The 24,983-nt window shown below is 56.6% G+C and overlaps 10 protein-coding genes across 10 annotated transcripts, besides 2 other annotated features; all 10 read right to left on the bottom strand.

Moving 5' to 3' along the window:
- Nucleotides 1–381: part of a repeat region that runs on past the window's edge.
- Nucleotides 382–1,093: 712 nt separating this feature from the next.
- On the bottom strand, nt 1,094–2,002 carry LPMP_320720 (hypothetical protein; the record flags this gene model as incomplete). Its single annotated transcript, XM_010703457.1, has 1 exon — nt 1,094–2,002. The coding sequence occupies one exon, from the start codon at nt 2,000–2,002 to the stop codon at nt 1,094–1,096; it is 909 nt and encodes a 302-aa protein (XP_010701759.1).
- A 1,284-nt stretch (nt 2,003–3,286) lies between these two features.
- Nucleotides 3,287–3,916, bottom strand: LPMP_320710 (centrin, putative; the record flags this gene model as incomplete). The annotated part of the gene is made up of 1 exon (XM_010703456.1): nt 3,287–3,916. The coding sequence occupies one exon, from the start codon at nt 3,914–3,916 to the stop codon at nt 3,287–3,289; it is 630 nt and encodes a 209-aa protein (XP_010701758.1).
- Nucleotides 3,917–4,796: 880 nt separating this feature from the next.
- Nucleotides 4,797–5,642, bottom strand: LPMP_320700 (hypothetical protein; the record flags this gene model as incomplete). Its single annotated transcript, XM_010703455.1, has 1 exon — nt 4,797–5,642. The coding sequence occupies one exon, from the start codon at nt 5,640–5,642 to the stop codon at nt 4,797–4,799; it is 846 nt and encodes a 281-aa protein (XP_010701757.1).
- Nucleotides 5,643–7,292: 1,650 nt separating this feature from the next.
- LPMP_320690 (phosphatase, putative) lies at nt 7,293–9,107 on the bottom strand (the record flags this gene model as incomplete). The annotated part of the gene is made up of 1 exon (XM_010703454.1): nt 7,293–9,107. The coding sequence occupies one exon, from the start codon at nt 9,105–9,107 to the stop codon at nt 7,293–7,295; it is 1,815 nt and encodes a 604-aa protein (XP_010701756.1).
- A 379-nt stretch (nt 9,108–9,486) lies between these two features.
- Nucleotides 9,487–9,610: a repeat region.
- Nucleotides 9,611–11,122: 1,512 nt separating this feature from the next.
- LPMP_320680 (hypothetical protein) lies at nt 11,123–11,683 on the bottom strand (the record flags this gene model as incomplete). The annotated part of the gene is made up of 1 exon (XM_010703453.1): nt 11,123–11,683. The coding sequence occupies one exon, from the start codon at nt 11,681–11,683 to the stop codon at nt 11,123–11,125; it is 561 nt and encodes a 186-aa protein (XP_010701755.1).
- An 818-nt stretch (nt 11,684–12,501) lies between these two features.
- LPMP_320670 (hypothetical protein) lies at nt 12,502–13,413 on the bottom strand (the record flags this gene model as incomplete). Its single annotated transcript, XM_010703452.1, has 1 exon — nt 12,502–13,413. One exon carries the CDS (start codon nt 13,411–13,413, stop codon nt 12,502–12,504), a length of 912 nt encoding a protein of 303 aa, XP_010701754.1.
- A 1,436-nt stretch (nt 13,414–14,849) lies between these two features.
- On the bottom strand, nt 14,850–15,962 carry LPMP_320660 (hypothetical protein; the record flags this gene model as incomplete). Its single annotated transcript, XM_010703451.1, has 1 exon — nt 14,850–15,962. The coding sequence occupies one exon, from the start codon at nt 15,960–15,962 to the stop codon at nt 14,850–14,852; it is 1,113 nt and encodes a 370-aa protein (XP_010701753.1).
- Nucleotides 15,963–17,129: 1,167 nt separating this feature from the next.
- On the bottom strand, nt 17,130–19,556 carry LPMP_320650 (hypothetical protein; the record flags this gene model as incomplete). Its single annotated transcript, XM_010703450.1, has 1 exon — nt 17,130–19,556. The coding sequence occupies one exon, from the start codon at nt 19,554–19,556 to the stop codon at nt 17,130–17,132; it is 2,427 nt and encodes an 808-aa protein (XP_010701752.1).
- An 824-nt stretch (nt 19,557–20,380) lies between these two features.
- On the bottom strand, nt 20,381–21,331 carry LPMP_320640 (hypothetical protein; the record flags this gene model as incomplete). Its single annotated transcript, XM_010703449.1, has 1 exon — nt 20,381–21,331. One exon carries the CDS (start codon nt 21,329–21,331, stop codon nt 20,381–20,383), a length of 951 nt encoding a protein of 316 aa, XP_010701751.1.
- A 1,062-nt stretch (nt 21,332–22,393) lies between these two features.
- LPMP_320630 (hypothetical protein) lies at nt 22,394–24,133 on the bottom strand (the record flags this gene model as incomplete). Its single annotated transcript, XM_010703448.1, has 1 exon — nt 22,394–24,133. The coding sequence occupies one exon, from the start codon at nt 24,131–24,133 to the stop codon at nt 22,394–22,396; it is 1,740 nt and encodes a 579-aa protein (XP_010701750.1).
- Between the last annotated feature and the right edge of the window lie 850 nt (nt 24,134–24,983).

Here is a 24,983-nt window from a genome sequence, read left to right as displayed (position 1 = left end):
CTCACGGCCGCTCCCATCATGCCGGTCGCCTCTCGGGGCATCCCCCGGGGGGTGACGCTCGGCCTCCCCACACCAGCAGGCAGCGAGGGGCTGGGTGGGACACGCTCGAGTCACGCCAACACGCTGCCGATCATATGAATGGCGCAGACCTGTTTGCTGGGGCAGGTCGCTCCAACGCCACACCGTCGAGGACCGGACCGCCGGCATCAGCAGCGATACGTTGCTCTGACTTTGTCAGGGCCTCTGATGCCTGATCCTGCCACCGCCACCACCAGCAGCAGTGCTTCCGCATTGGCAGGCATAGGGGCCTGCCTGGTCTCCCCACAGATCGGTTTACTGGGGCCTGATGCCACGCACTGAGGTGTCCCCCCGACATCAGGGCGCCTCTTTTCTCGAGAAACAACAAAAGCGGGAAGGAAAGGGAAGAGGGAAAAGGGAGAAGCAAAGTGCGGAGTACTGCGCTGAGGGCTTTGATCCAGCTGCAGCCCCCCTCCTTCACTCCTCATACAGACACACAGTCAAGAGTCACACCAAGAGAGTCAGAGATCGAGTGGTCGGCACCTGTGCGCCCCTGCCGGCACCCCTTTTGTGCGCTGCAAGGACCCCTCGTGCCGCCGCAAGACACCAGAGCAATAGAAGGAAGAGTATTGGGAATGAGAAAAAACGAGGGGTATTCATGTGTTTTTTTTTTTTGATCCCCCCCTGGCTGGACTCTACAAAGAGAGAAAGGGGAGTTGAAAATGATGGTGTGGTGATGCGGTGGCTGTGCCCCTGGGTACCACCAAAACAGACGCGAAGAGAAGAAAAAAAGCGGAACAGGAAGCACCACTCATGCATGGGAGCAAGAGAAGTGGATCGCCTGAGTGTGTGGTCTGGCGTGTGCAGTAACAGGAATAACTTTATCAAAAGATGCACGTGTACGCCAGGAACCCACCTGTGCGTGCGTAGGCATTCGTGTGGTAAATCGAGCCGCAGAGCCGCAAACAGTGGAAGAAAAAGTGGTGTGGGCGTCAGCGGTGGGGTACTGCGTCCAGAGACACACAGTTTACGCACAGGTTGAGAGGGAGACACACCATCACCGCCGCTTCTCTCCCTACATCTCGCAGCGACGGAGAGGGTCGTAGAACTCACCTATAGGCACAAACGCAACATCCAGCGGCCAGTGCGTGTGTAAGGCGATGTGTTCGGAGATGTCCAGATAGGGGTCCTGGTAGAGTGAGACAGCTTGCGGATCGCGCGGTGGCGCGTTCTTCATAACCCGCGCCGCAATCACACCAACGCACCTTCCTGAGGAACGGCGAAGCACCGGACCGCCGCACATGCTCAAGGAAAGCGGAGGTACTGTGACTGAGCTGCTGGCAGAAACCGCGCTGCCGCTGCTGCCCCCTCTTACCTCCTCGGCTGGGCCATCGATGGAGGCTAACAGAACGATACCGTAGTCAAGCGACAAGAGAGCTGCCTTACACGTGGCTGTCAAACGCATGGGGGTAAGCATCAGTCCGTCGTCGTTTGGGTTTGCTCGCTCCTCTTCCGTATGCACTCCGCACAAGATAAGCTCATCCCCCTCCTCGATGGGATCCAGATCTGGCTCGATTACCTCCAGCGGAGATGTGGTGCCGGCGCTGCTATCCTGTGGCGACTGTATGGTCTCCTTGAACTGCTTCTCCCTACACAGACGCAGTGAAGCAACATCAGTGTTCGGCATGTACTGCTGTCTGAACTCCAACTCGAAAGATGATCGCACTTTACGTGTTGCTTCATCTGGTATGAGCAGGCGGGTGCTAATGTGCCGCTCTCCGATTGCCTTGAGCCCAACGGTGTCCCCGTAGAGCTTCCGGTACTTGACGGGGCAAGTGACATGAGCAGCGGACATGACATGATAACTGTAGAAGGTGTTCAGTTGTTGAAAGGCTAAAAGAAACCCGCTCCCCCGCACAAGCGGCAGCACTGTCTGCCCCTTCTGGGTCCACAGGAAGTAGGAAGAAACGCCAAAGGTGGACATGCTGCCAGTGCTAGATACTGGCAAGTCGGAAGACTGCACGGTACTGAGGCAGCACGCCTCGACGCAGCCGTGTCCAATGGGGTGCTTGGATAAGCGAGGGGTATTAATGAGCACGGCGACCGATATGCAAAGAGTGCGTGAGGGGTGTAGAAGCGGTAGACCTGGTCTTTTTAGTGTCAGTTAGTCGCACGAACCTCCGTGTCGTTCCATCGGCATACACCCACACGTCGGTGAAGATGGAATAGACCGCTCCCTCTGCTGAAGTATGCAATTGTGTACCACAACACAACCCCGCCTCCTCTGTTGTGAGGAGAGGGATCGCTTTCTATTGTCTCTTCCACTCATTCTTCACAATGATTGTGAAGAGAGGGGCGGTTGGTGCCGCCGTCAAATGTGCAAGCACGAGCCGACAAAGAAGGAAAGAGTGAACAAGAGAGAAGTGGGACCAAACATAACACTGAAGAGGAAGACACACGCGCCTCGTTAGTGGGCCAACGCCAACGCAAGAGAGCGAGGAGAGAACAGCAGAGAAGGCAACCAGGGCAGGCGAAAAGAGGCATAAAGGGGAAGGGGGTGAATCAGGGATCTGTGAAAAGGAAAGGACAAAGTGCCCACCGTCACAGCATCGCAAGGACGTCGTAGGTGAGCCTCATCTTTGTTTCACAAAATTGACGAAAGAAGCAGAGACAAATATGACCTCCCCTTCCCCATCGCATACCTCAGCTGGAGTGAAGCGTCGCAAGAGAAAGAGCAACGTTCTCCTCTGTCCCCCCCCCGCGCCCTCTCTAACTCTTGTCAATCTTGCTGAAATTACTCGGGGTCTACCCTCTGACCAAGCGTCAGCGACAAGCTGCTGAGAGCCACGTCGCTTGAAGCAGAACACAAGACACACAAGGAGGAGTGTGACACTGTACTCAGAGCTGGTGGCTCCATAAGCTCCAACCGCTTGATGTAGCATATTTTTTCTCTTCGCTTTGTTTCTTTGTTGCTCACACATCAAAGCCTAGCTCGCGTTATAGTGTACATGACGGGGGAGCTCACCAGCTTTGCATGCTGTCCTTCTATGCGGTCATGCATCGAAGAGAAGCGTTGTTAGCCAGTCCGCTCATCATTGCACTGGCCCACCCCTTTTGATTTTTTTTGGCTTTCTCGCCCTGCACAACAGCAGCTCCGCCAGCAGACATGGAAACTACACACAGGGTGCTAAGGGCGCAGGCGCAATTCGAGCGACCGCACAAGTTTGTCGAGAGGCTTGGTCCTCTTCACTCTCCCTCCTCAGCTCATTCAGTAAACGTTGGCTCGCTTCATCAAACGCAAGTACTCAGCCTCTGAGACTGCCAGCGCATCTCTTGCGTCGAACTCTGACTGTCCTTGTGTGGGGGCGTGGTACCCGACAGAGCGTGCGAACTGGATCATCTCGGACAGCTCGTCGTCTGTCATGTTCATATGCAGTGCGTCAGCCATGGAGCGCAGGTCTTCGAGGCCGATGTACCCCTTGTCATCTCGGTCCATCTGTTTAAAGGCACGCACCGACTCATTCTTAGTCTCTGGTTTGGTCATCTTCAGCACTAGAACGCTGTAGAAGTCATTGAAGTCGATTGACTCAGCGCCGGTAGCGCCCACCTCTTGCAGCAGCTTCTGCAGCTCCGCGCTGCCTACATCGTATCCAAGAGCATAGAGAGCAACCACAGCCTCGTGTGCAGGGATGAGGCCTTTTCCGGAGTCGTCAAACTTATCGAATGCCTGGCGTAGCTGCTGTTTGTACTCCAGAGGCACCTCCAGCAGCGCCGCGGGCGTGAGCGCCGATGATGCTGCGCTGTGCTTCGCACCTGTGCCTGGTGCGGTGCAGACAGTGTTAGCTTTGGCCGCTTTGCTGGTCCTCACGTGAGGACCCTTCTTGGCTGCCGCAGACATGATTCACAAGAGAAATGGGAGGCGGCGCCCTATGGAGGCAGAGTGCGCTAGTGTCTGTGGTGAGGCGGGCGGCCCTTGAATAGAAAAGAGCAAGTCGAGCTGTGGTGTGCTGCTCACACACTCGCACACGGAAGGACAGAGAAAGAGAGTCAACGGAGTGAAGAAAAATCGAAGCCCATCGCAGAAGACACACGAAAGCTGGAGCACGAAGAGCGTTCGATAGAAAAGGGGAGACCCACTGTCGACAGTCGCATCTCAGTGGTGTTGTTTTGGAGGGTGAGGTGCGCACGTAGAGAAAAGAGAAGAGGGACTACAAGAGGGGCTACCTGCTCTCCTTATTCTGCTCTTAGTGCCGCCGTGTGCGCTTCCGTGGTGCTTTACTGCATTTCATGGGCCCACTCCCTTCAAAACGGCTGTCCTACGGTGATGTGCGCACACGTGTCCACACCTTCTCTCTTCTCCCTCCCTGGCAACGCATAGCCTGCGAGCATGCGCTCCTGCTACGGTCTGTCCACCAAATATGGTCACACGGAAACACACTGCTCGATGGCGGGAGTGTCTTCTGTTTGCCGGGTCCCGTACTTTCTTTCGATGTAGGCAATGAGCTCCACAGCGCTAAGGAGCACGTCTCGACTCGCTTGCCAACAGACAGAAGGAGGGGGAAGGGGGCCACGCCAACGTCGCCGCCTCTTCCGTCGCCAACAAAACTATACAACCCCAAAGCAAGAAGTAAATCTTTCAACTAAGGTCATCCCATGGCTAAAACGATGCAGGTAGTGTGCACCCCCCTTCCCTTGCCTCACCGCCGCCGCTGTCGACGCGGTGGTGCCTTGAGCGCCCACGCACGTACTTTACACTTGTGCCCTGAAGTGCTCACCTACTACACCGTCACCGAGGACACAACGTGGTAGTACCCATCCTTTCCCTGGCCCTTCATGCTGCACAGATCGACCCTGTTAAAGGTGACGTCGCCAAAGTCGTGATGCTGATGAGCCGCCCACATCGACATGGGAAGCTGACGACCAAATTCACCAATCTGCGATGGACGGAGCTTAGCGACGGTGACGTGGGGCACGTAAGAATCGTTCGGGTTGCCCTTCATGTCCACGCCTAAGCCGAGCCCTACGTCTCTTCGAATGCGGCGCACAAGCGTGTCTAGTGTGGTGAAGTGTGCCTCAGTGATGCATCTGGCGAACAGCACACGGCCATGTCCGAAGGTGCCAAGGCCGCGAAAGCGCAGCTGCAGTGGCCCCGTGCACGTATCATGACACGCCTGGTCGACGCAATCTTGGATGGCCGCCAGCACATCAGGTGCTGCAGGATCCGCGGCTTTCTCTGCTGTGGATGTGTCACCACTAATGGACATCACCCCCAGGGTGACGTGTAGCTTAGCAGCAGGAATCAGAAGCGGCTCGATGTGCGCATTAGAAAATAGCATGCTGTCGTGCATCTCCTTCACGCGCACCCGAAGTAGGCACCGGGTCGGTAGCGGAAGCGAGAAAAAGTGGGTGGGGCGAGTTCGCTGGCTCCACGCTGGCGGCTCCGTCTGCCGTGTCTCCCCCGTCACAAAGCTCGACCGTAGCTGGCGCCGGTACCGGGACTGGATATCGGCCTCTTCCGCTCCAGAAGCTGAGGTGTTACGCTGGTCAATAATTCGATGGTTGATGGGGAAGTAGAGCCCACGCTCTGCCCGCTCGCGGAGCACACGACTGCACTGCAGCCACATGATGCCTCGCAGAAAGAGATGGACAATACAAGCAGTGTATGCCTCTGTGTAGGTCCAACCTTGTGCCCTGCGTGCCAGTCTACATGCAGGTCTGTGGTGTTGTCAAGTAGGAGAGGGAAGACAAGGAGAGGAGTGAACAGACACACAAGGAGCGAGAGTGGAAGAAGGGGAAACGTGAACCTGTGAGAGCTGAGGAGCCTCTGAAGGACATCACCCCTCCCCCTCCCACTTCGCCGACACACACACACACATGCACGAAGAAACAGCAAAAAGCTCAAGATGTACGTGCAGTAGACGAGCCAACGTAGAACAAGCGTCTCGCTGATCCGCCTCGCCATCGTTTGTCAAGAATGCTGAGAGACATGAACATTCTTGAAACACAACGTACGTGCATGCACGAGCGAGCGAGCGATCAATTACACACTGAAAAAAAATTACCCTTAAAAAACACCACCCTTCAGCAACCGCAAGGTGAGCATACGCGAGCTCCACCTCTCTTGTGCTTTCGTATGCGCTCTTTATAGTCTTACATTTTTCTAGACCTCACGCATCGAGGTGCTGAGGGCAGCGAGGGAGTCTGCGACGGTGTCACAGAAAAGAAAACAAGAGAGAGCAGATAAAGGCAAGATGATAGAAGAGAGAGAGAAATAAACTCCGAAATAAAAGCTGAGCCACGATAGCAGCCAAATGAATGTACGCAAGAACAGGCGAGTAGGCGCAATAGAGTAGCGGTGAAGAAGAGTAACGAACAGCACACATGAATGCGCTCGCGCGCGCTCACACACATACGCCCAGCCGAATATACAGAGCCACGCCATCCCCACTACGTTGACGAATTATTATGTCTTGGCGTACACACGTGTATGTATCGCGCGCAAGTCCACCGAGGCATTAATAACGTGGAGTGAGGCAAAAGAAGGCGGTGTCGAGCCATCCACGCGTGTCTGTCTGTCTGACTCGGTGTGTGTGTGTGTGCGTGTGTGGTTGTGTGTGGGTGTCTGTGTGTTATCACATCGGTGCGCGTGTTCATTAGATGTACTTAGTGGCATGACGTTCGGACCCTCACAAACTTGTAACGCAAATAAACAGATGATGGTGAAGAAACACAAAACAAGCACGAGAATCGCCGAAGAGAGGCGCGAGCGAAGAGGGGGTTGAGCGAGAGAAAGCAATGGAGATGTGAGGGGTGCGGAGGGAGGGCGGTCACCCAACCTTGGCGAAAAGGGGAACTGTACGGGAAGAACATCGACCCACTCGCGGACGCACCTCTCAAGGAGAAAAAGAAAGGGAGGGAAAGGAGAGGCGAGTGGGGCATGTGCTAACATCACAGGGAGGTGGCTGGAAGCACACGCATACACTTACACACAGAACTAAGAGAGAAAAGAGTCACAACTGCACAGACAACTACAGGAACATAATGCCTCTGCTGCTGGTGGTGCGCCTTCTATGCATCACCCATCTGCGTGTGTATGTGTATGAATGGCAGGGTAGAGGTAGCTAGATAAGGGGAAAGGAAGGGAAGGGCGAGGCATGGAAACGTACACGCACACACACACACACACGAACACGAACACGCGCGCACTCCAACAGTGAGAGAAGCACCAGAGAAAATGTACCTTTGCGGAGACGAGGGGGACGCGCGTCGATGTTTCAGCGCCTTGTCGTGGCGTTGCCCGGAAAGCTGAACGGACGCTCTTGTTCGTCGCCGCCACGCCAACCATCCGTGTCGCGGCGGTATTCGATGAGTGGTGGCCGCCAGAGGCGCGTCTTGCTTTCCGAGCCCGCCTCCAGGGGGAGGTAGGCGTTGAGGACTTGAGAAGTGCGACTTCGTCTAGAAGGGCTCAGTGGAAAGTCAGGGGCTACTGTCCGATTAGCCGGGATATTAGGCACCTCGAACGTAGCCGATAACACTGGGAGGGTCCGAATACTAGGCAAGCTCTTGCGCGGCGGATCGGTGTTCTTCGTTGCCTCCAGCACAATAGAGGAGGCCAGTGCAATCCGTTTGATAGTGCGGTGGGCGGCGGGCACGGCGTCGTAGTTGAAGTACATGTCCCCCACACACTTACCCCAGTCCAAGAAAAACTTGTGAATGAGCTCGCGCTCGAGCGGACTATGGCGAACCTTGATCGGGTTGAAGGCGTGGTTGAAGGCATCGACAATGCAATGGAAGGCGGAGTTGGTAAGGTTGGTGTTGCCCACCTGCCTTGCAATGATGTAGAGCGCAGAGATGACCATCCCCAGCGTGTGGCGTGCCGGCTTCGGCAGGATGCGGCGAATCTCCAGTGGCAGGCCTTCCTGTTTCGAGAAGGACATCCGCTTGCTCTTCACGATCTGGTCGCAATTCTCCTCTGTCAGCGCCGGCGACGACGTGCTGCGGAACCAGTCACACACTAAAAAGCTCAGGATAGACACATCACGCACACTCTGCACGCGGAAGCGGCGACGGTTGATGGCGAGGCGGCACGCGGACAGCGTCGTGTCCGTCGGGGCTGCGCTTGGGCCAAGAGACCGCAATGCCAGTCGCGCCGCATCTGTGTTGTCCTTCGTCAGGTTGAGCAGGCGGCACAAGATGGTATGAAGAAAGAGCGGTACACTTTTATACAATTCTGCCTGCTCACCATGCAGGACGAGGTGCTGCCGTTGAATGAAAAGGTTGAGATCGATCAAAGCATCGGAGATTTCAACCCGGAATGCCTGTGAGAGTCGCCACAGATGCTTCTCGAAGTCCACAATGAATTGCGCCTGGCGACGCGTCTGAATGGCACCAGGACGCGACTTGCGCACCAGCGCGATCGCCTCGTGGGACGGGATATGCTGACTGTACACGTAGTAGCACGCGATCATGAGCCCCGTGCGACCAAGCCCGGCGTGGCAGTGCACCAGGACCTTACCTTTCTGCTTGATATGGTAGTCCATGACCTGCACACTGCGCAGCACGACGTCTTGCTGCGGGGTCGTCATGTCAGGCCACGGAAATTCGTAGTACGAGATGCCGTGCGGCATTAGGTCTTCGGCACCGTTGTAGCTGTAGCCGCTGCTCTCGTAGATACCATCCGGTCCGCAGTTGCCATGCTCGCCCTTCTCCTGTAGGTTGAGCACGCCAGTGATATGTTTGGAATGAAACTGAGCAATAATAGGGTATTTGAGAAATAGCGACGTCGACGGTCGCTGGCTCGCGATGACGTCGTCGCCGACCCAGTTCGACTGCAGACCCTCGATGGCCGCGGCGCGCTGCTCCTTCTCCCTCATAGACTCCCAGCTCTCCTGTCGGCATTTGGTGCCGCCGCAGAAAAGCGAGCAGTGCAGGCTCTGCCGCGCGCGATCGAGCCAGGCATCCTGCTCTGACTCGTCGACGTGTCTCAGCTTTGTACGCCGCCTCTTTTTCTTGTGCTTGGAGCCGCCTTTCCCTCGCGCTGCGCGCTCCACTGGAGGACGTCCATAGGTGTCGGTCACGTCTGCCAGCATCCAGCCTGCTATAGCTCTGCTCACAACAACAGCTCCGATAGCTGTCCCTAGGTGTCTGCGGCTGTGTATTAAGTGAGTACAGGTGACGTGACCTGATGTGATACAATCTATCCCCACTACTGTGTACAACCACACGAGCACTTCATCGACCGATGCACGAGGTCAGAAGCAAGAAAGCGAAAGTGATGGGGGAAAAACAGATCGAGCTGCGGAGAGCTAGGGAAAGTAAAAACGAGTCAAAGACGCGAGAGAGGTGGAAGGAGGATGTGGTGGAGGAATGGAGCAAGGGGAAGTAACACGCAGCGGCTTCTACAGTTACAGCCACATGCGGGAGCACCAGGAAGGGAGAAAGGCGAGGAAGAAAAGAAGGTTGGTTCCTTTTTCAATGTGACAATTCTCTACCCTACCGCATGAAGTTATCTCCACTCTGCCTCCGTCCATCACAGGCCCAGTCGGGTCGCGTGAAGCAATACGAGACACGCGATACCGCAGTTCGCCACCTCCTTGGATTTGGTTTGTGTGCGTGTGCTTCTGTGGAGGGGGAGTGCGGCGTACTTCATGCTGCCCAGGTACGCACCTCCAGTAGCGATTGAGACAGGGGCCCTAAGACAGGAGAAGGGTGGGTAAACGGAAGAGAAACGCACTATATCTGTGAAGGTTTACTTGCCGGCCTGCACTCCTCGTCGTCTCACCGAAGCTGCGCCGCCGATTGAGCAAGGGTGCTAAGGGATGAACTAGCGCAGACATCTGATAAGAAGACTGATGAAAAGCGGCAAGGATACGAGAACGGGCACACCCCTCTCCTAATGGTCGACTTGAGTGAGAAATAATGCGATTGATGTAGGTGGGAAGAATATGGAGTTGGCCACTTCCACGTATGTCTTGGTGGGTGTGAGATGCAGGCGAATATGGCCGTAGAGAAAAAGGCGAGCAGACATATGAGGTCCGGGAAGGCTAAGAGAACGCGCTGTGGAAATTGACCACCCCAGGTGAGAGGGGCCCACGGGTGACAAGGAGTAGATTGGTGCACAATGAGACAAGAATAAATGTTCCTGGGTCACCGTATCAGGTGCGTTTGGGCTGTGGATCAGTGATGATGACACCATCCTCGCTAACGTCCACTCCTCAACCACCACCACATTATCAGTTGCGCGCGCTTAACTTGTCCGCTCCCGTAACTGCGCCCTCCCCCCCTCCTCCTCCTCCTCCTCGGAACTCCGGAGCAGCCGTTACACCTCATGCGTTGGGGCTGAATGTGCTAGCAGAGGGGAGGAGGAGGAACATCACTACTGATCATCTGGAGAAGCACTGCACCGGTCCTTGCCTGTACGAATGTTGCGTGTGCGTGTGCGCCTCTTGCCTTACATTTTCATTTTTTCTCGAAGCCGATGATGTGGTTCACTTTGCTTTGTCTTCAAGCACCGAACAGAAGGGAGCAGTGTTGATACAGAAAACTGTGCGGCGCACACACACACACACCTACCAGGAGGCGGCCGGAGGAAATAAATGCATAGAAAAGATATCCAAAGCTGAACCAAAACAAGACGTACAGTGAGACAATATCTTGCCAGCACATGATACACATGCGCAGCTTGAAGCACAGCTCGGGGGGCGACGAGTGGCTTGGGCAGTACCCCAACAGCCAAGAAAACAAGCAAACAGACAGATAAAAAAAGGCAGCACTAAGAGAAGAGCGGAGGCGCCGCACCACGAAAATTAAGAAGACACGCAGGAGAGATGCCAGCACAACGTCGCCTCTTACCACTTCGCTTGTGTCGCACGTATATGTGCTATACGCAGCACGTGATTGAAGCTGTGGGACGATGGAAGTGAAGAGAGAGGGAGCCGCAGCTGAATCAATTACGTCTGTGCCTACGTGCATGACGAATGTGCGTGTGGGGGGAGGGGGGAGGGGGGAGGGGGGGGTGTATCTGTGCTTGCGTGTAGTGATGCGGCAGTAGACTCCCATGAGCTACCGCCGACATCCTCAGCGCGACTGCAGGCGATGGCGCCGCTCAAAGCGTGACGATGTCCTTGTAGTCCTTGAAGGCTTTACTGACCTGATATCGGGTAATGCGTAATTTCTTCAGCATCTGGTCCGTCACTGCCCCCTCAAAACCCGCCTTCTCCATCAGGCTTACGAGGGTTTCTCGATGGTTCCAGCCTTGCTCCTCCGCTACCGAAGGCAAGTATGTGGCGCTGTAGTCGCCGTACTCGGCGATGAGGCCGTGCTTACCGATTTCCCAGTCATTCCAAGCAGAACAAGGCTCAAACGTGTGCAACAGGCTGAAGCAACATCGAAGCGACGGCAGCTCTTCCTCCTTCACCTTCGGGAACCGCGAGTCCTGGAAGGCGGCGGCGATTGCGAGTCGGCGCATGTCTTTCTTGAGGTCCCCTGGCCGCAGAGATCCAATGCAGCCGCGCAGTCGGTCATGTGGCAATGTCGTGAGTGTCACGAAGCACGCCGAATCTTCCTTCGGGATGACCGGCAGCGGCACCGATGGAGCGTCGGGGTCACTGATCTGCTGCCCAATGACGCGGAGGCAGTACTCCGCCATCTCTGGCGTGGCCGTCATGGTGTGGAAAGGTCGATCGCGTGAGGGCGAAGTTGCAGCAAGCCGTGCACGTTTCGCGTCTCGTCGCTTCCTACTAGCCTGGAAGCGATCCAGGGGTGTCCGTGAGCACAGATGTTGTTCCGTCTTTTTGCTGCTTAGCCGAGAAGGCTGACCGCGAGTGTGTGGTGAAGAGCGCCTCAGTGGGGGCAGAGAGGATGGCATGCAGCGACCACAAGAAGGTGGGGCACTTGGAGAGAAAGAGGAGACGCAAAGAGCAAGAGCGACACACGAGGATCAAAGAGACACAGACACTTTACACACAGCGCAACCATCGACAGGGGACTGCTGCAAGATCATGTCATGACAGTGTAGTGCAACAACGCCAGCAGGTGATCAAGAACCTAGCAATTTGGGGCACGCACATCATGCTCCGGAGAGGGCTGGGGAAGGAGTTCAGCGACACCTAACCCGGTCGCGCTTATCACGCCCGATACAGCTTCCACACGTCTGTTGAAACTCACTCGGTGTCGTTTGCGCGCCAGTGCAGTCATGTCCTTTTCTTCTGTCGCTTTATCCGGTGGCACTGACACGGCGCTCTAGAGAGAGAGGAGGAGTGGGCGAGAGAGAACACTCACCAAAGGCGTCACTACCACATAGAGGAAGGAGGACGACTCGATCACCGCCAGCAACCAGTTGCACCTCCCTTCTCCCCTCCCCTCTCAATTTACAAGTGCACACTCGCAAAGAGGCAGGCGCACCGCAAAGCTTCACACAAAGCCGTTGCCATCCTTCGCTCTGGCGCCACTCGCAGCCACCCCAAAGCACTCCCTCCACGTCTCTCACATAAAGAAGGAGGAGACGGCCTCGCGGCCGCTCTGGGGCAAGAAGGTACTGGTAACGCGCGCACCCATGTAGACTTCCTCGTCATCATCCATATCCGCCATCGCGTACGGCATCGCGGCAGGTCCACCTACGGCAGCCGCTGCAGCGCTGTCCGCCTCTTGGCCCATGTGTGGAACCGTCACCCCACGGCATGCGTGGCCAGGCATGCACTGGTACGCCACAGGCTTCTCCGTCAACTCCAAAAAACCAGCACTGCGCAGAGTGTGATGCTTACTGCACAGCACCTCGGCGCAGCCGCGGGTGAGCAGCATCGCCGGTGCCTCCAGCGGCGTGGCCAAGCAAGTGCTAGGGTCTAGACAGACGTAGCAACAGTCCTGTACAAATTCGCACTGGCTCACAGGCAAGTGCTTGCCATGTAGTGCACACCACACCTTGCGCTCCGCCCTGCCGGCCCGACGACGAGTGGCACCGCCACCCCCGGCGACGGTGCCTGCCGATGGTGCCCACGCAGCCGCATTCGCATCTTCGTAGTGCTGATCCTGCGGCGGGCGTGGTGCACGTTCGCCACGTCGCTGCCGCTGCCGAAGACCTGCTCCGCGCTCTACAAATGACGGACCTCGCTGATCGCGAAATCGCCCTCGATCATCAGTGCCGCGGCCACCAACGGCGCCAATGCGCCTATCACTGGTCTGCTTACACCGACTGCCTTCCGTACACTCGAACACACCCACCGCCACCTCGCGCATCTGCCGAGCAGTGCGGCGCTGACGATGCAGACGGCACAGGACAGTGTCACTTCTATCCCCGCGTTCTCTGCGACCAGTTCTGTCACCTCGTTCTCTGCGGCCACCGCGTTCTCGGCCACTACCACCACGCCCCACTCCTTTCCTACGCTCTCTTTCGCGCATTTCGCCAGCGCCACCACCACTAGCTCTACCCGGCTCCCTGGCACCGGCTCGCCGGTGCTCATTATGCACGTGGCACTCCTTCTGCAACAAGCAGCGCAGCTTGCCTGGTTGCTGATTCCACGGAGTGAGATCGGCTTTGCTGCGCCGCTTGCCGTGTAACGCACAGACGCCCCCATCGGGCCCTCCTGACGAGGAGCGAGGGCTGCGCTCCATTTCTTCGTTGCGGCGTTGATGTTTTCTCGTTCCGCCGCTCCTGCCGCCGCTCACGTAAACTAAAGTTGACAGCAGGGAAAGCGGCGGAGGGAGGGGGGGATAGGAGGTAAACGATGATGATGGACACACTCCAGTCCACTGTACCTCTGCTGCTGTTGTGCTGGCAACAAGTTGATCGTCAAGAGACGTGCGCGTGCGTCTGCAAAGCAACTCAGAAGGAGGGGGCAGCGGGGGGAGGGGTAAGATAGGTGCGCGCCAGCGTCAAAGCGAAAAGGTGTAGAGAATGGCAGACACAATGAAGCGAGCAAAAGGAGAGCGAGCGCAAAGGATGAAGGCACAGAGAGTGCGTATGCGTGTGGCTGCAGCCAGCAGTGGCCCAATGAAGCAGTGGGGGCCGATGGCGGTCCTTCACAGCCTTTCTTTGGGCTTCCTTGTTTACACGGACACCTGACACTAGAGGCTTGCGGGGGGCACACACGTATGTGTCTGGACGGAGAGTGGTGGCGATTACACAGAGACGCAGCGGCGCGAGAACAGGCTGTAGTGATGTGAGACGTGCCCTCTTGCTTTGGCGCACCTATGCGTTTGCTTCTGTGGCGGATGTGCTGTGTATCTCTGCTCCTTGCGTACCCCTCCGTTCGGTGAGTGGGGAAGAGGCGTGGAGAGAAAGAAGCAACCGAATTGCGAAGGCGGGATAGAATGAGGAGAGTGGCATCGGAAGAGGAAGAGAGGGCATTTGCATGCGTGTGTGCGTGCGCACAGAAGAAGCCACACAAACGCGCATTGAATGCGTGACGAACAGCGTCATTGCTGTGGCTGCAGGGCCGCAACAGACATAAGAAATGGCCTTTTGCTATCGGCGACTAGACCCTCTGGCAGACCACGCCGCAGTCTGCAAAGGTGTTTTCCCCGTCGCGGAACGGCGCGGCCTTGGTTGAGTGGCACCTACATGTTGGAGCGCCGCTTCTCTTTTTACAGCCTCTCGGCGGATGGCGGTAACAATGGGGCAGTAGCGCTGTGTGCACTCGCAGGGTAATGTGTGTGCGTATTTCTTTGAAGCCATAGTGACCAAGAAGCACGCGCACGCAGACAGAATAGCGCGCACGGAAACAGCCGTACGGCACAAAGCAGGTGGAGAAGCATGGCTGTGAGCAGCGAGGCTACGCCAAGCAGTGGATAAGGTGCAGTGGAACCGTACGCGGTGCGTTAACGCAGGCGAAGAGTTACTCGACTGCGTTTCGAGAGACCACCTTCCACGACTGGTGGTCGAGCGGGTTTGCCATCTGCAGCACAACCATCTGCGTGTGTCGGTCGTCCCTGGCGAGGTACAGGAGGGTGCTCGACCGGCTCCAGGACGCGCTGGCAGCTCCAAATGGAACCCGAAACAGCTCGAAGCTGCGCTTCTCGTCAATGGACGGCGACACACAGTTGAGACGGAGAAGAAACACTTCACGTCGGGAGCATATCGATAGGAGCTGAAAGCGGCGGCCAACGCAGGGAGCCCAACTCACGTTGCACACGGGTGCACTGCAGCGCAGTACGCCGGCCTCGACCGGCGGCAACGATATGGTCATAAAGGAACTCGAATCCTTGATGTAGCGGTAGAGAAAGAAGCGTCCCGATACGGTGCCGACGGCAAGGGTCATCGTACGCTCCGCAGAGCCTGGGAACCAGTCAATAGCCGTGACCCCGCCGGAGCGCAACATCGGCACTGAGGAAACCGGCGGCGATGCCGACGCATCCTCACGGCGCTCCACAGCTGCGCTGCCGGCGGAGTGTGACGCAGCACCGGCAGACATTCCTACCGCAGAAGCAGTGCTTTCACTGGCCCCTTCTGCCGCGGCATCGGCCTCCGGGGATATTCTGCACACACACGGAAACTGCTGTGGCTGGTGCACCTCGTAGAGGCGAACGCAGCCGTCCAAAGAGGCAGTCGAGAGGAGCAGAGCGTGGTACTGCTGCGGTGGCACAAAGGCCACGTTGGTGATGACGTCCTTCTCGTACCCGCGCACGGGAGACCAGCGCACCGTGTGCAGTAGCGTTCTCCCCTCGTGAGAAGAGATAATGATACGATATATGTAAATCCAGCGATCTGCCCCGGCAGTGGCGAGGAGGGGGCCATGCTCGCGGTGCTGGCACCAAGCTATGCTCAACACTGGGCCTGAGTGGTCGTGTATCATGCAGCCAGGCTCCCAGGTGGCTTCGCCACCAGTTACGGTGCGACGGTGGAACACTTCCACTGTCTTATCACTTGAGCACGATGCCAGGAGGGTTCCCGATGGGTCGAGGGCGATGTGGTGCACGTACGTTTTGTGCTGCGTGACGAGGCTCGTCATGATGGTGTTGTTGTTTTTTTTTTTGCTTTTTCGTGCCGCAGCGGTGACATTGATTTACTGGGCTACTTCACCAGAGGATGCGCTGTTGTTGAACGCTCGTGTTGAATGGGGGAAAAATGCCTCAAGAAGCAGTCAGTGGTCACTTACACCTCTCAGGGTGGTGCAGCGCTATAAAATCTGTCTAGTTTGTAAAGCAACTGCACACACGCTCCAAGAAAGCTCGTTGGTCGCGTCGCACACTGCCAAGGCGGGCCGATAGTGCGCGTGTGTGTATGGGGGGTGCGCGCGCAGTGTGAAGCACGGGAATGAGAGAGACCCTTAAAAAGAACGAGATAATGCGGTAGAAACGTGCGAGAGTGCGCTGCAGCGTGAAAGAGGGCAGCAGAAAAAGACACACAAGCACACATAAAGACAGAAAGATGCAGCACTGACAGCGTATGCCCGAAGGCTCTGCCTAGCCCTTCTTACACTCGGAGGTGCGAGAAAAAATGCACTCAACGAAGACGGGAAGCGGTAAAAATGCGGCAGAGTACGAAGCAGCACGAGCGGCGTAGTCAAACGCGTCAGCATTCACCTTGAAAAGTGTCAGCTCACTTCCTTCGATGTTCGTTTTACGCCATCCTTCATCTCATCATCCCAAGTGGCTCGCTGCACCGCCATTGGTGAAGAGCACAGACGAGCTCGACAAAGGCGTACCGAGAGTGAGCGAAGAGGTTGAGAGAGAGAGAGAGAAACAACAAATAGCAAACGTCTAGCGGCTCAAGAAAAAACACAAATTCAAAGAGAGAAAATGGTGAAAGAGAAAAAAAAGTGCGAGACAAGACACACACACACACAAAGATGCACACGCACGCAGCACTTCCCCCTCCCCGCTCTCCGGAATGTAAAGAGAAACGCTGCTCTGGGTGTGCAGCGCGGAACGTCTCGCATGGGTTCACGGGGTACTCCTCTGCGCATGCATGCGTGTATGTGTATTTGGCTGAGTAGACAATCTCGAATCCGAGAATCCTAATGTACATAAGCGCAAAGGCAGAAAAATGCACACCGACGGCTGGTAGACTGACTCCATGGCTGGGACATGGCGCATGCGGACCTTGCAGTTTGCCAACTTCCTCACGAGGTCGCCGCAGCGTCGCTGATGGCTCGATTGGGCACCTAGCCAGTCGCCTACGCCGCCCAGGCAAGTTGCTGAAAGAAGGGGGTGCAGTCCGCAAGCAGTCGCGCGACCTTCTCCAGGAGAGAGGTGAAGGGGGAGGGATCCACGTACGTGGCGGCAAACAACAGAAGCCACTCAATGTATTCGCAGTCCACCACATCGCCGCCCTCACGTCGCGCGTAAATCGACACGTCCGCGGCCTCCTCCGGCGTCAGCCCGAACTCGCGTTCGAGAAGCACGGAGAGGTGATCGCGGTGGTACTGCGATGAGTTTGTCTCGTCCTTCAGCCACTCCAGCAGTCTCGCTAGGGGTGCCGCATGCTCGCAGAACAGCTCTGTGGCCTCGTCGCTGCGCCGAAAGACACGCAGGTCGTCTAGCGGGTCATACGGGTACGTAGCATCCAGCCTCTGTGCCAGCGCTTGCAAGGAACAGCCACTGAACTCGGCTACACGGGTCACGTAGTGGACCAGCTCGGTGAAGCAAGTAATTCCATACTCAGGATAGAGCGCCTGGAGGATGGGCAGCCTCGCCAGATTCACGATAGGCTGCCAGACAGACTCCAGCTTCTGCTGCGAGAGGGGTAAACCGGTGGCAGCCCAGCGAGCATACAGGTCTTCGAGGTGCCCCTGGACCACCTCCAACTCACTCATCATCATGCCTTGGCGCACAGCCAGCAAGTAGCTCTCATTCATGTCAGCGCAGTCCTGCACCTTCGCCATGCCGCGCGTCACATCTTGCATCATGAGTGCACCCCACTTCACTTCCTCCGCATCAGCTGGGGTTCCGCCGTTGCTGCTGCTGCCGTCTTTCGGCATTACTGTCGGCAGCGTCTGGTTAAATCCCTCACTCGAGGGAAGAGGCAGCGGCATCACTTCAGTCCTCTCCTCAGCCCGCACTGCGGGTGCAAAAAGGGAGCAGTGGCCGCCACTGTACACAGTGGAAAGAAAAGCGACTGTGATGTTCAAGTGCGCCTCGTTGTGATGCAGCACGTCCATCAAATGAAGTGGCGTCAGCACCGGCCGAGCAACGGTTGCCACAGCCCAGTACACATCATTCACCTTGGAGGCCAGACTCGTCGCGGAGACGGTTGGAAGCGGGGCCGATGCATTCGGCTGCTCCGCAAAGGCAGCCGTCCTCCCTGACCCTGCGGCGACATCGTGGGTGATCGAGGGTCTCGAGACCCCAGAAAGAAACGTACCACGGGTGTGGGGAGGCACACACCAGGAGGTGGAGGAAGAGGAGCCGATGTCTGACACCGAGCTCAAAGCGCCCTTCACCCCACCTCCGGTCGTTTTCTCGGCATCAGAGTCGCACTCCTTCTCGAACAGGAGAAACCGTGCAATGTGCCGCAGTCCCATGCGGCCCACTCGACTGCGCGCCCGCTTGGACAGCGCCGATGCCGTGTCGGTGATGTTTATTATGTACTCGGCGCGAAGTGTCTGGTCCGTCTTGTCTGGCAGCTCACCGACGTCGTGAAAGAGAAGTCGCATGCACTCCTTCCAAGTTGCCCAGTGGTCCGTGAGGGAGCTTTGTGTTTCGGTGATGAGGTCCTCAAGCGCTTTGAGACGGCGCTGCGTCTCTTCCAGCCGCTGCAGGCTGTCACCCACCAGTCGATTCTTGCCCTTAATCTCCTCGCACAGGTGATCATAGCGGCTCTTTGCCTCCTGCTCGAGGGGGTAGAGTGTCTCCACCTGCTTCTGAAGAACGCTGTTGCGAGAAGTCTTGACGTCCAATGCAATCCTGTGGGCGTACTGCCGCCATGTGCGCAGGAAGGCTGGTGCCGTCTCGTTGGTTGCGGCCCGCAGCAGTCGTCGTCGGAGCCGCGCCTTGCGCACCTTCAGCTGTCTGCAAAATGTTCGCCACGAATAGAAGCACATCTTCAGCCACACGTCGTCCAGCTCGTGAATAAGAAGGTCCATCACCCTTGCCTCTACACGAGCATGTCGCTCGAGCCGCCGAAGTTGCGCCTGGCACTGCTGCCACCGCTCCAGCAACAGGCGGAAGGCGCCGGCGTAAGTCAGCTGCATCACTTTCTCGATGCCCCTCGACGAAGACTGGGCCGACGTCGATGTCGTCAAGGGTGTGCAACGCGTGTACACCAGGCACGGGAGCAGCTCGTGAACCGCGGCCTGAACCACCTGGGCTGTTTCCTTGGAGAGGTGCGGCACGCATGCCTGCAGTATCCGCAGCGCCGTCGAAACGTAGAGGCGCTCTGGCTGATAGAGGTCGTGGCTGCGCAGCCGCAGCTCGGTCAAGAGAGCCTCTGCGGCGACAAAGGGACTGCGATAGCGTCGCAACTCTGCCTCCACGTACCGGAACCAGCTATCGAGGCGCTCATTATCGACGACAGAGCTCTGCCCTTCTTTATACGGGTCAATGGCAGCGGAGGTGACAGGAACGTACGGCTTTGCCTGGTAGGTCTGTGGACAAGGCAGCATCTCTCTTGCGCAGAGTGTGCATGGGCATAACATGAGAACAGACGGTGAACAAAATAATCATCAGTCGATGAAGGACAAGCGAAGTGTTGAGGTGATGAGCAGTGACAGAATGAGAAAGGGAAAAAGATGAGTGATGAAAGGAACAGAGGCGAAGCAGTGTGGGGAAGAGAACAAGGTTGCTTAGGGAAACGCGCAAAGCGATGCACCAGCATATGGCTAGATCAGCTCGGTTGGAACAGCGAACATCCTGAACTACCACGACCTTCCCTGCAACCGGAGAGCACAACAACAAACAGAACGAAATGGGGATACGCATCAGAAGAGGAAGACAAGGATGAGCAAGCGACCGCCCAAGCAGTCTTTGTGCGCCTATGCAAGCCAGGCAACGGCAACCTTGAGGTACTTCACCAGACCCTGCTCGCTACTCACCCTCGCCTCCGTGCCACCCTAAACCCCTCTCACACATCAACAGGCCATGAAGGTCACACCCAAGTAATTTGAAGGGTATCACACAGGCACACCTCACGCGTGGGGATGTCCATGCCACTTGGTACAAGCTCAAGAGCTGAGCGGCTATTGGAGGTTTAGTAATCATGTAACCGCAGAGGAGGCAACACACAACCCCCCCCCGCACGCACGCACGCGCACCGAAATCTAACAACTACTGGATTCCAACGCAGAAAGAAACTGCACCAGCCAGCTAAGACACCCTAGCAGCAGCCACACCTCTTCTGTTGTGCCGCACCCACCCTCATTTACGCACACCGAAAAAAAGGGGTAAGACTGTCGCCAAGCGCCGCACAGAGGCGTGCAATGCCACGCTGTTACTGTGATAGGAGAGCACGCTTGAGCTTCACGGTGAGTGTGTTGTTAAAGGTGAAGCCAACAAACCACCTCCACACCTTCACTAGCAATATTAGCGAGCATATAATGAAGAAGGCACGCTCGACGAACATGCGAGACTGCAACTGCACACTCTCTTGGGTAAGCCGCTGAAAATTCTCGTTCAGCTTCCTCTGCGTTGTAGAGGCAAAGCTAACCATCTCCTCTGCTAGCTCGGATTGTTGTGCGCTGCGGGTTCCGCGACGAAGCAGCTCTCCGCGCAGCTCATGCACATCCTCCCAAACACCCTTCACAAACGACTTCCGCAGCCATCGTTCGCGCACAGTTATCTCATTCAAGGTCGTCGACTTGCGGAAGAACTTTCCCTGTTGGATGGCCAGCTCGTATCGACTGCATATGCTCTTGACAGCTGCCTCTGTGTCCTCTTTGTACTTTGCCCACTGAGTCTCGATCTCCTTCAGAGAACGGGTGCGGCGCGATCCGGTAACCTCGGCAGCCTCTCGTGTGGCGCGCGCGTTGCGGCGGTTGAGACCGCCTGAGCGACCAAGCTCTTCGTCACGGCTGACGCGCGCGTGTTTGTGCTGTCGGTATGCCTCGCTCGCCTTGATGGTTGACTCCGCCTCTTTCATCCGGCGCAGCACCGCATCATGATTCTCCTTGACAATCTTGTAAGCCAAGTTCACCTCTGCCATTTTATTCGTGGAGCCACCTGGCTTGTCGGGATGATACTTGACGACGAGGCTGCGAAACTGCTTCGAGACCTCGTCGAGTGTCGTATTCTGAGTGACCGTAACTTCGAGGACATCGTACGGGTTGCGCCCCTCAGGGGTCGTGGGCAGATCCGTGGACGCCGCAAGGAACTCTTTACTCTGAAAGACGCAGCGCGCTGCAACCCACGCGTGCACTGAGGCAAGCCTGCGAAAGCGATGCATCCGACGGTGGCACGCGGCACGAAGGTCTCCCTCTCTCCCTCGTCAGTGAAGCCGGCTGGATCGAAGACGGGTGAGAAAGGCGTTACGAGTCGGTATGGGCGTGTGCTCGTGCGCGGCTCGGCGGTGCAGAATGCAAGCCACGGAGCTCGCCCAGTTGCTGCACCGTCATGAGCAAAAAAAGATAAAGAGAGGCGACGGGTTGAAAGTGATGATACCGTGTTTTAGTTTTTCACGGTAGGCAAGTAAGACACATCAACAAGTGGGAAGTAGGGGAGGGTTGCGGCAACGGTGGAGAGCGGGGAGCATTGAGCGGGTGCATTTTCTGTGTTGAATGGAAGAGAAAAGTGGGAATACTCCTCCCCCTAAAAAAAAAGAGAAAAAAAAATTTTCGGTCCATGCGGGCGCGTGAGTGCAGTGCACCCCTACGCTCCTGCTCTCAACATCTTCCTGAAAGGAGGGACAGACCAAGACAGTTCGTCCGAACCTCGGCAGGCAGATAACGAGGAATTGGCGCTGGGCTCTTTCCGGGCAGCAGCTCGTAAGAGGCAGAAGAGTCATCACAAAGTGCCCCCCCTTTTCAAGAAAAGAGAGAACCACAATGGCCACTTCCCACACGCTTCACGCAGACGCATATGACGCCTCATTCTGTCACTTCATCCGTTCTAGCTCAGCTTACCAGTGAACCGGTGGCAAGATACTACGCTGTAAGTGGGTGTGCATTCGCCGCCGGCTTTGCTGTTGATGTAATGGTCTTTTCTCTCTATGGGACATTGCTCCACATCCTTCAATGCTGGATACACGTACACGTCGCTGTAGCTCACACCATCACAGACACGAGGCAGTAATACACACACACAAGCACACATACAAACGCACACACACACACACACACAGTCAAACGGGCCATAGCAGCGGCACAAAGCACCAGCAGTGAAGTAACGAAGCACCCTCCATTTCATGGTCAGGTAAGGGGACGAGAAGAGTAAAGAGCCACGCAAAGAATGAAAGAGATACTCACCAGTAGACCCGAGCACATTAATGAGACTGTCCCCTCTCCCCTGCCTACACCCAGTCCTTCTTCACCTGCGCAAATGCGTTCAAGATGTGCTCGTTGAGCATGCTCAAGTCGATATCCTCTGAGGAGGAGGCCGTACCACTCTGCTTGGCCGTCTTTCGCTTCTTCTCCGGGGGCACGTGCTTCGCCGCGGTAGATGCCGTGTAAGTGACACAGATGCCGTTGCTAAACACGACCGTATGCGGCGTATCAGAGCCCCCCGACTTGAAGGGGAACTCCTTTGCCAGTTGCCCAGGCGCTGGAACCGCGTGCTGCGGTTCCGTCCAGAAATTCACGCTCACTGCTTGAAGCGACTCCTTAGCGGCAGCGTCATCCTTCGCCTTCCTCCTCGCCGCCGATGGCGCCACCGCGCTCTCGCTGGCGGTGTCAGCGGTCTTTGTCCTTAGTTTCTTGGCAGCGGTAGCAGCTGGAAGTATTGCTGCACTTGCTGCCTCATCTCCAGCTCGCCGATGCGATCCCTGTGTTCCAACCCGACGCTCCTCCTCCTCCTCATTTGTCTCGTCAGATTCCGAGTCATTCTTGTCATCGTCGTCAAAGAAACCGTCGTCGTCTTCGTCCTCCTCAGAGGTGCTGTCGTCGTCGAAGCGTCGGCGGCGGCGGCTTCCTGCGGTGGTGCGACCAATGTCGGTGTCGTAGTAAGGCTGACGCTTCTTGGAGCTGAGACGCGTTACCACGAGCACTGAACTGCGTACCGCCCCCTCACCTCCCTCGCCGCTTAGTTGCGCCTTTTCAAACACCGACACGCCGCGTGAGCTGGAGTCGATGGTCTCACTGTTGTTATGGGAGCTAGAAAATAGTAAAAACACTGGGAACCCATCGTGCATCACACGGTCCAGTCGGAAGCCAAACGTGTTGCCCGTTGCTTTCGGACAGAGATAGTCAACGCTGCCGCGATGCACAACATACATTTCGGTCCACCCAAAGGCTTCGCTGCTGCAGTGACCACCGGTAGGATTTCTATGCACTGGGGCCTGGTAAATGGTAGTGCCACGGTGCGGCGTATGTCGCTTGTGAGAAGGAAATGATGACCGACGTGTGACGCCGCGGCGCGGCGGGGCTCGGCGATGAGGTGCAGACGAAGAAATGGTACTCACCTCGTCATCTACCTGGTGCGACGCGCTCATATCGTCCTCTGCCTTTTCGACCCTCTCACACGTGGCCTCACCTGCAATGAGGGTCGAGGACAGCGCGGGTTGGAGTGAGGTAGCGGCACCTAGCGGCCCGCCACCCCTGCCCTCCTCCTCCCTCACCGGCGAAGATGGTGAGATGTCGAGAGTCAGCATGGTCTTCTCCTCCACAGTCGCCGGAGCTTCAGTAGCAGAGCGTGCAGACGTGCCGCTACGCGGCGGTGGCGGCTTCATCTTCGCCTCTAGTTTTACGAACCGCTTAAATGCCTCCTCGAGTTGCTTGATCTCCTCGGCCGGAACGAAGACATACGTAGAGTCGCCGATTTTCTGCCGCTTTCCTCGCACGTTCCACGCCAGAGTGGCGGGTCGCAGCACCTTCGACGTCCCTACCCAGTCCACCTCGTACACAACATCCGTGCTATCAAAGCCGCTCACGTCAGCGAACTCGCTCAAGTTCTCCAATACGGGGTACAGCCATCGACAGTTGATCGCCTTCCAATCCTCTGCTAGCGGCTTCAGGTGGGTTGGCTCGCATAGCCAAAATGTGGTCTCACCGGTGAGCACCACCCCCAACAACCACACATCCGACACCTCCGGCATTACGGCGTCTATGGGCGAATAGGAATGAAAAGGGGAAAATGGAAGAGGAGTGAAGCAGAGAGCAGCGAAACAACATTAGAGCACCCCAGAAAACGCCCCTCTCCTCGGTTGTATGTGTTCGTGAACGTAGGCAGCTCGGCCACTAACACGCACACACACAGACACGTATCAGACACACTGGCGCACCAGTTCACCTTTCAATGAGGAAGGAAGAAAAGGGTAGGCGTTCGGTTCAGCGTACATGTCAACAGCGAAGCTAGAGGGAAAGGAGAGGCGGGGGGAGGCAAGTTTAGCGGCAAAGCCGTGAACGAGGGGCCCGGTGCACATCTTCATCATTAACCACCTCGTGCCTAGCCGCCATATGCGCGAAACGTGATGGTGGTAAAGGTGAAAAACGTGCCGATGACGTAGCGCACATCGACCCGCGAGGGGTGGGCACAGCAGAGGAGAGAAGACATGACCCTCACACACACACACACACACACACACATATATATATATATATAAGCGGGAAGAGCGAGGCACCTCATGTGATGGAAAAGAAAGAAGAGGTAATCGAGGTGATGAGGCTGCCCCTCCAGTCGCCGTTCTCTCTCAGGAAAAGAGGCCATACTGGAAGAGAGGCTCGATCGTGCCCTCTGCAACTCGACAACGTCAAATATCTCACCTTTCGCTTTTGCTGAGTCAGTCGCACCTTCTAAGCTTAAGTTTGCTTTTCTGGTCTTTACGTTACACGAAGCTTGGGTTAACGGCAGACAACATGAACCGCAAGGGAGGAGGAACTGCCACACGCGGGCTACGAAGCGACCGCAGTCCCCTCACAGCGGCCCACCAACCTTGCCATTTAAAC

This window comes from Leishmania panamensis (assembly GCF_000755165.1).
Source record: "Leishmania panamensis strain MHOM/PA/94/PSC-1 chromosome 32 sequence".
In the NCBI taxonomy this organism is placed as follows: domain Eukaryota; phylum Euglenozoa; class Kinetoplastea; order Trypanosomatida; family Trypanosomatidae; genus Leishmania; species Leishmania panamensis.
The sequence above is the reverse complement of the archived record's forward strand: the minus strand, read 5'-3'. Positions and strand labels throughout refer to the sequence as shown.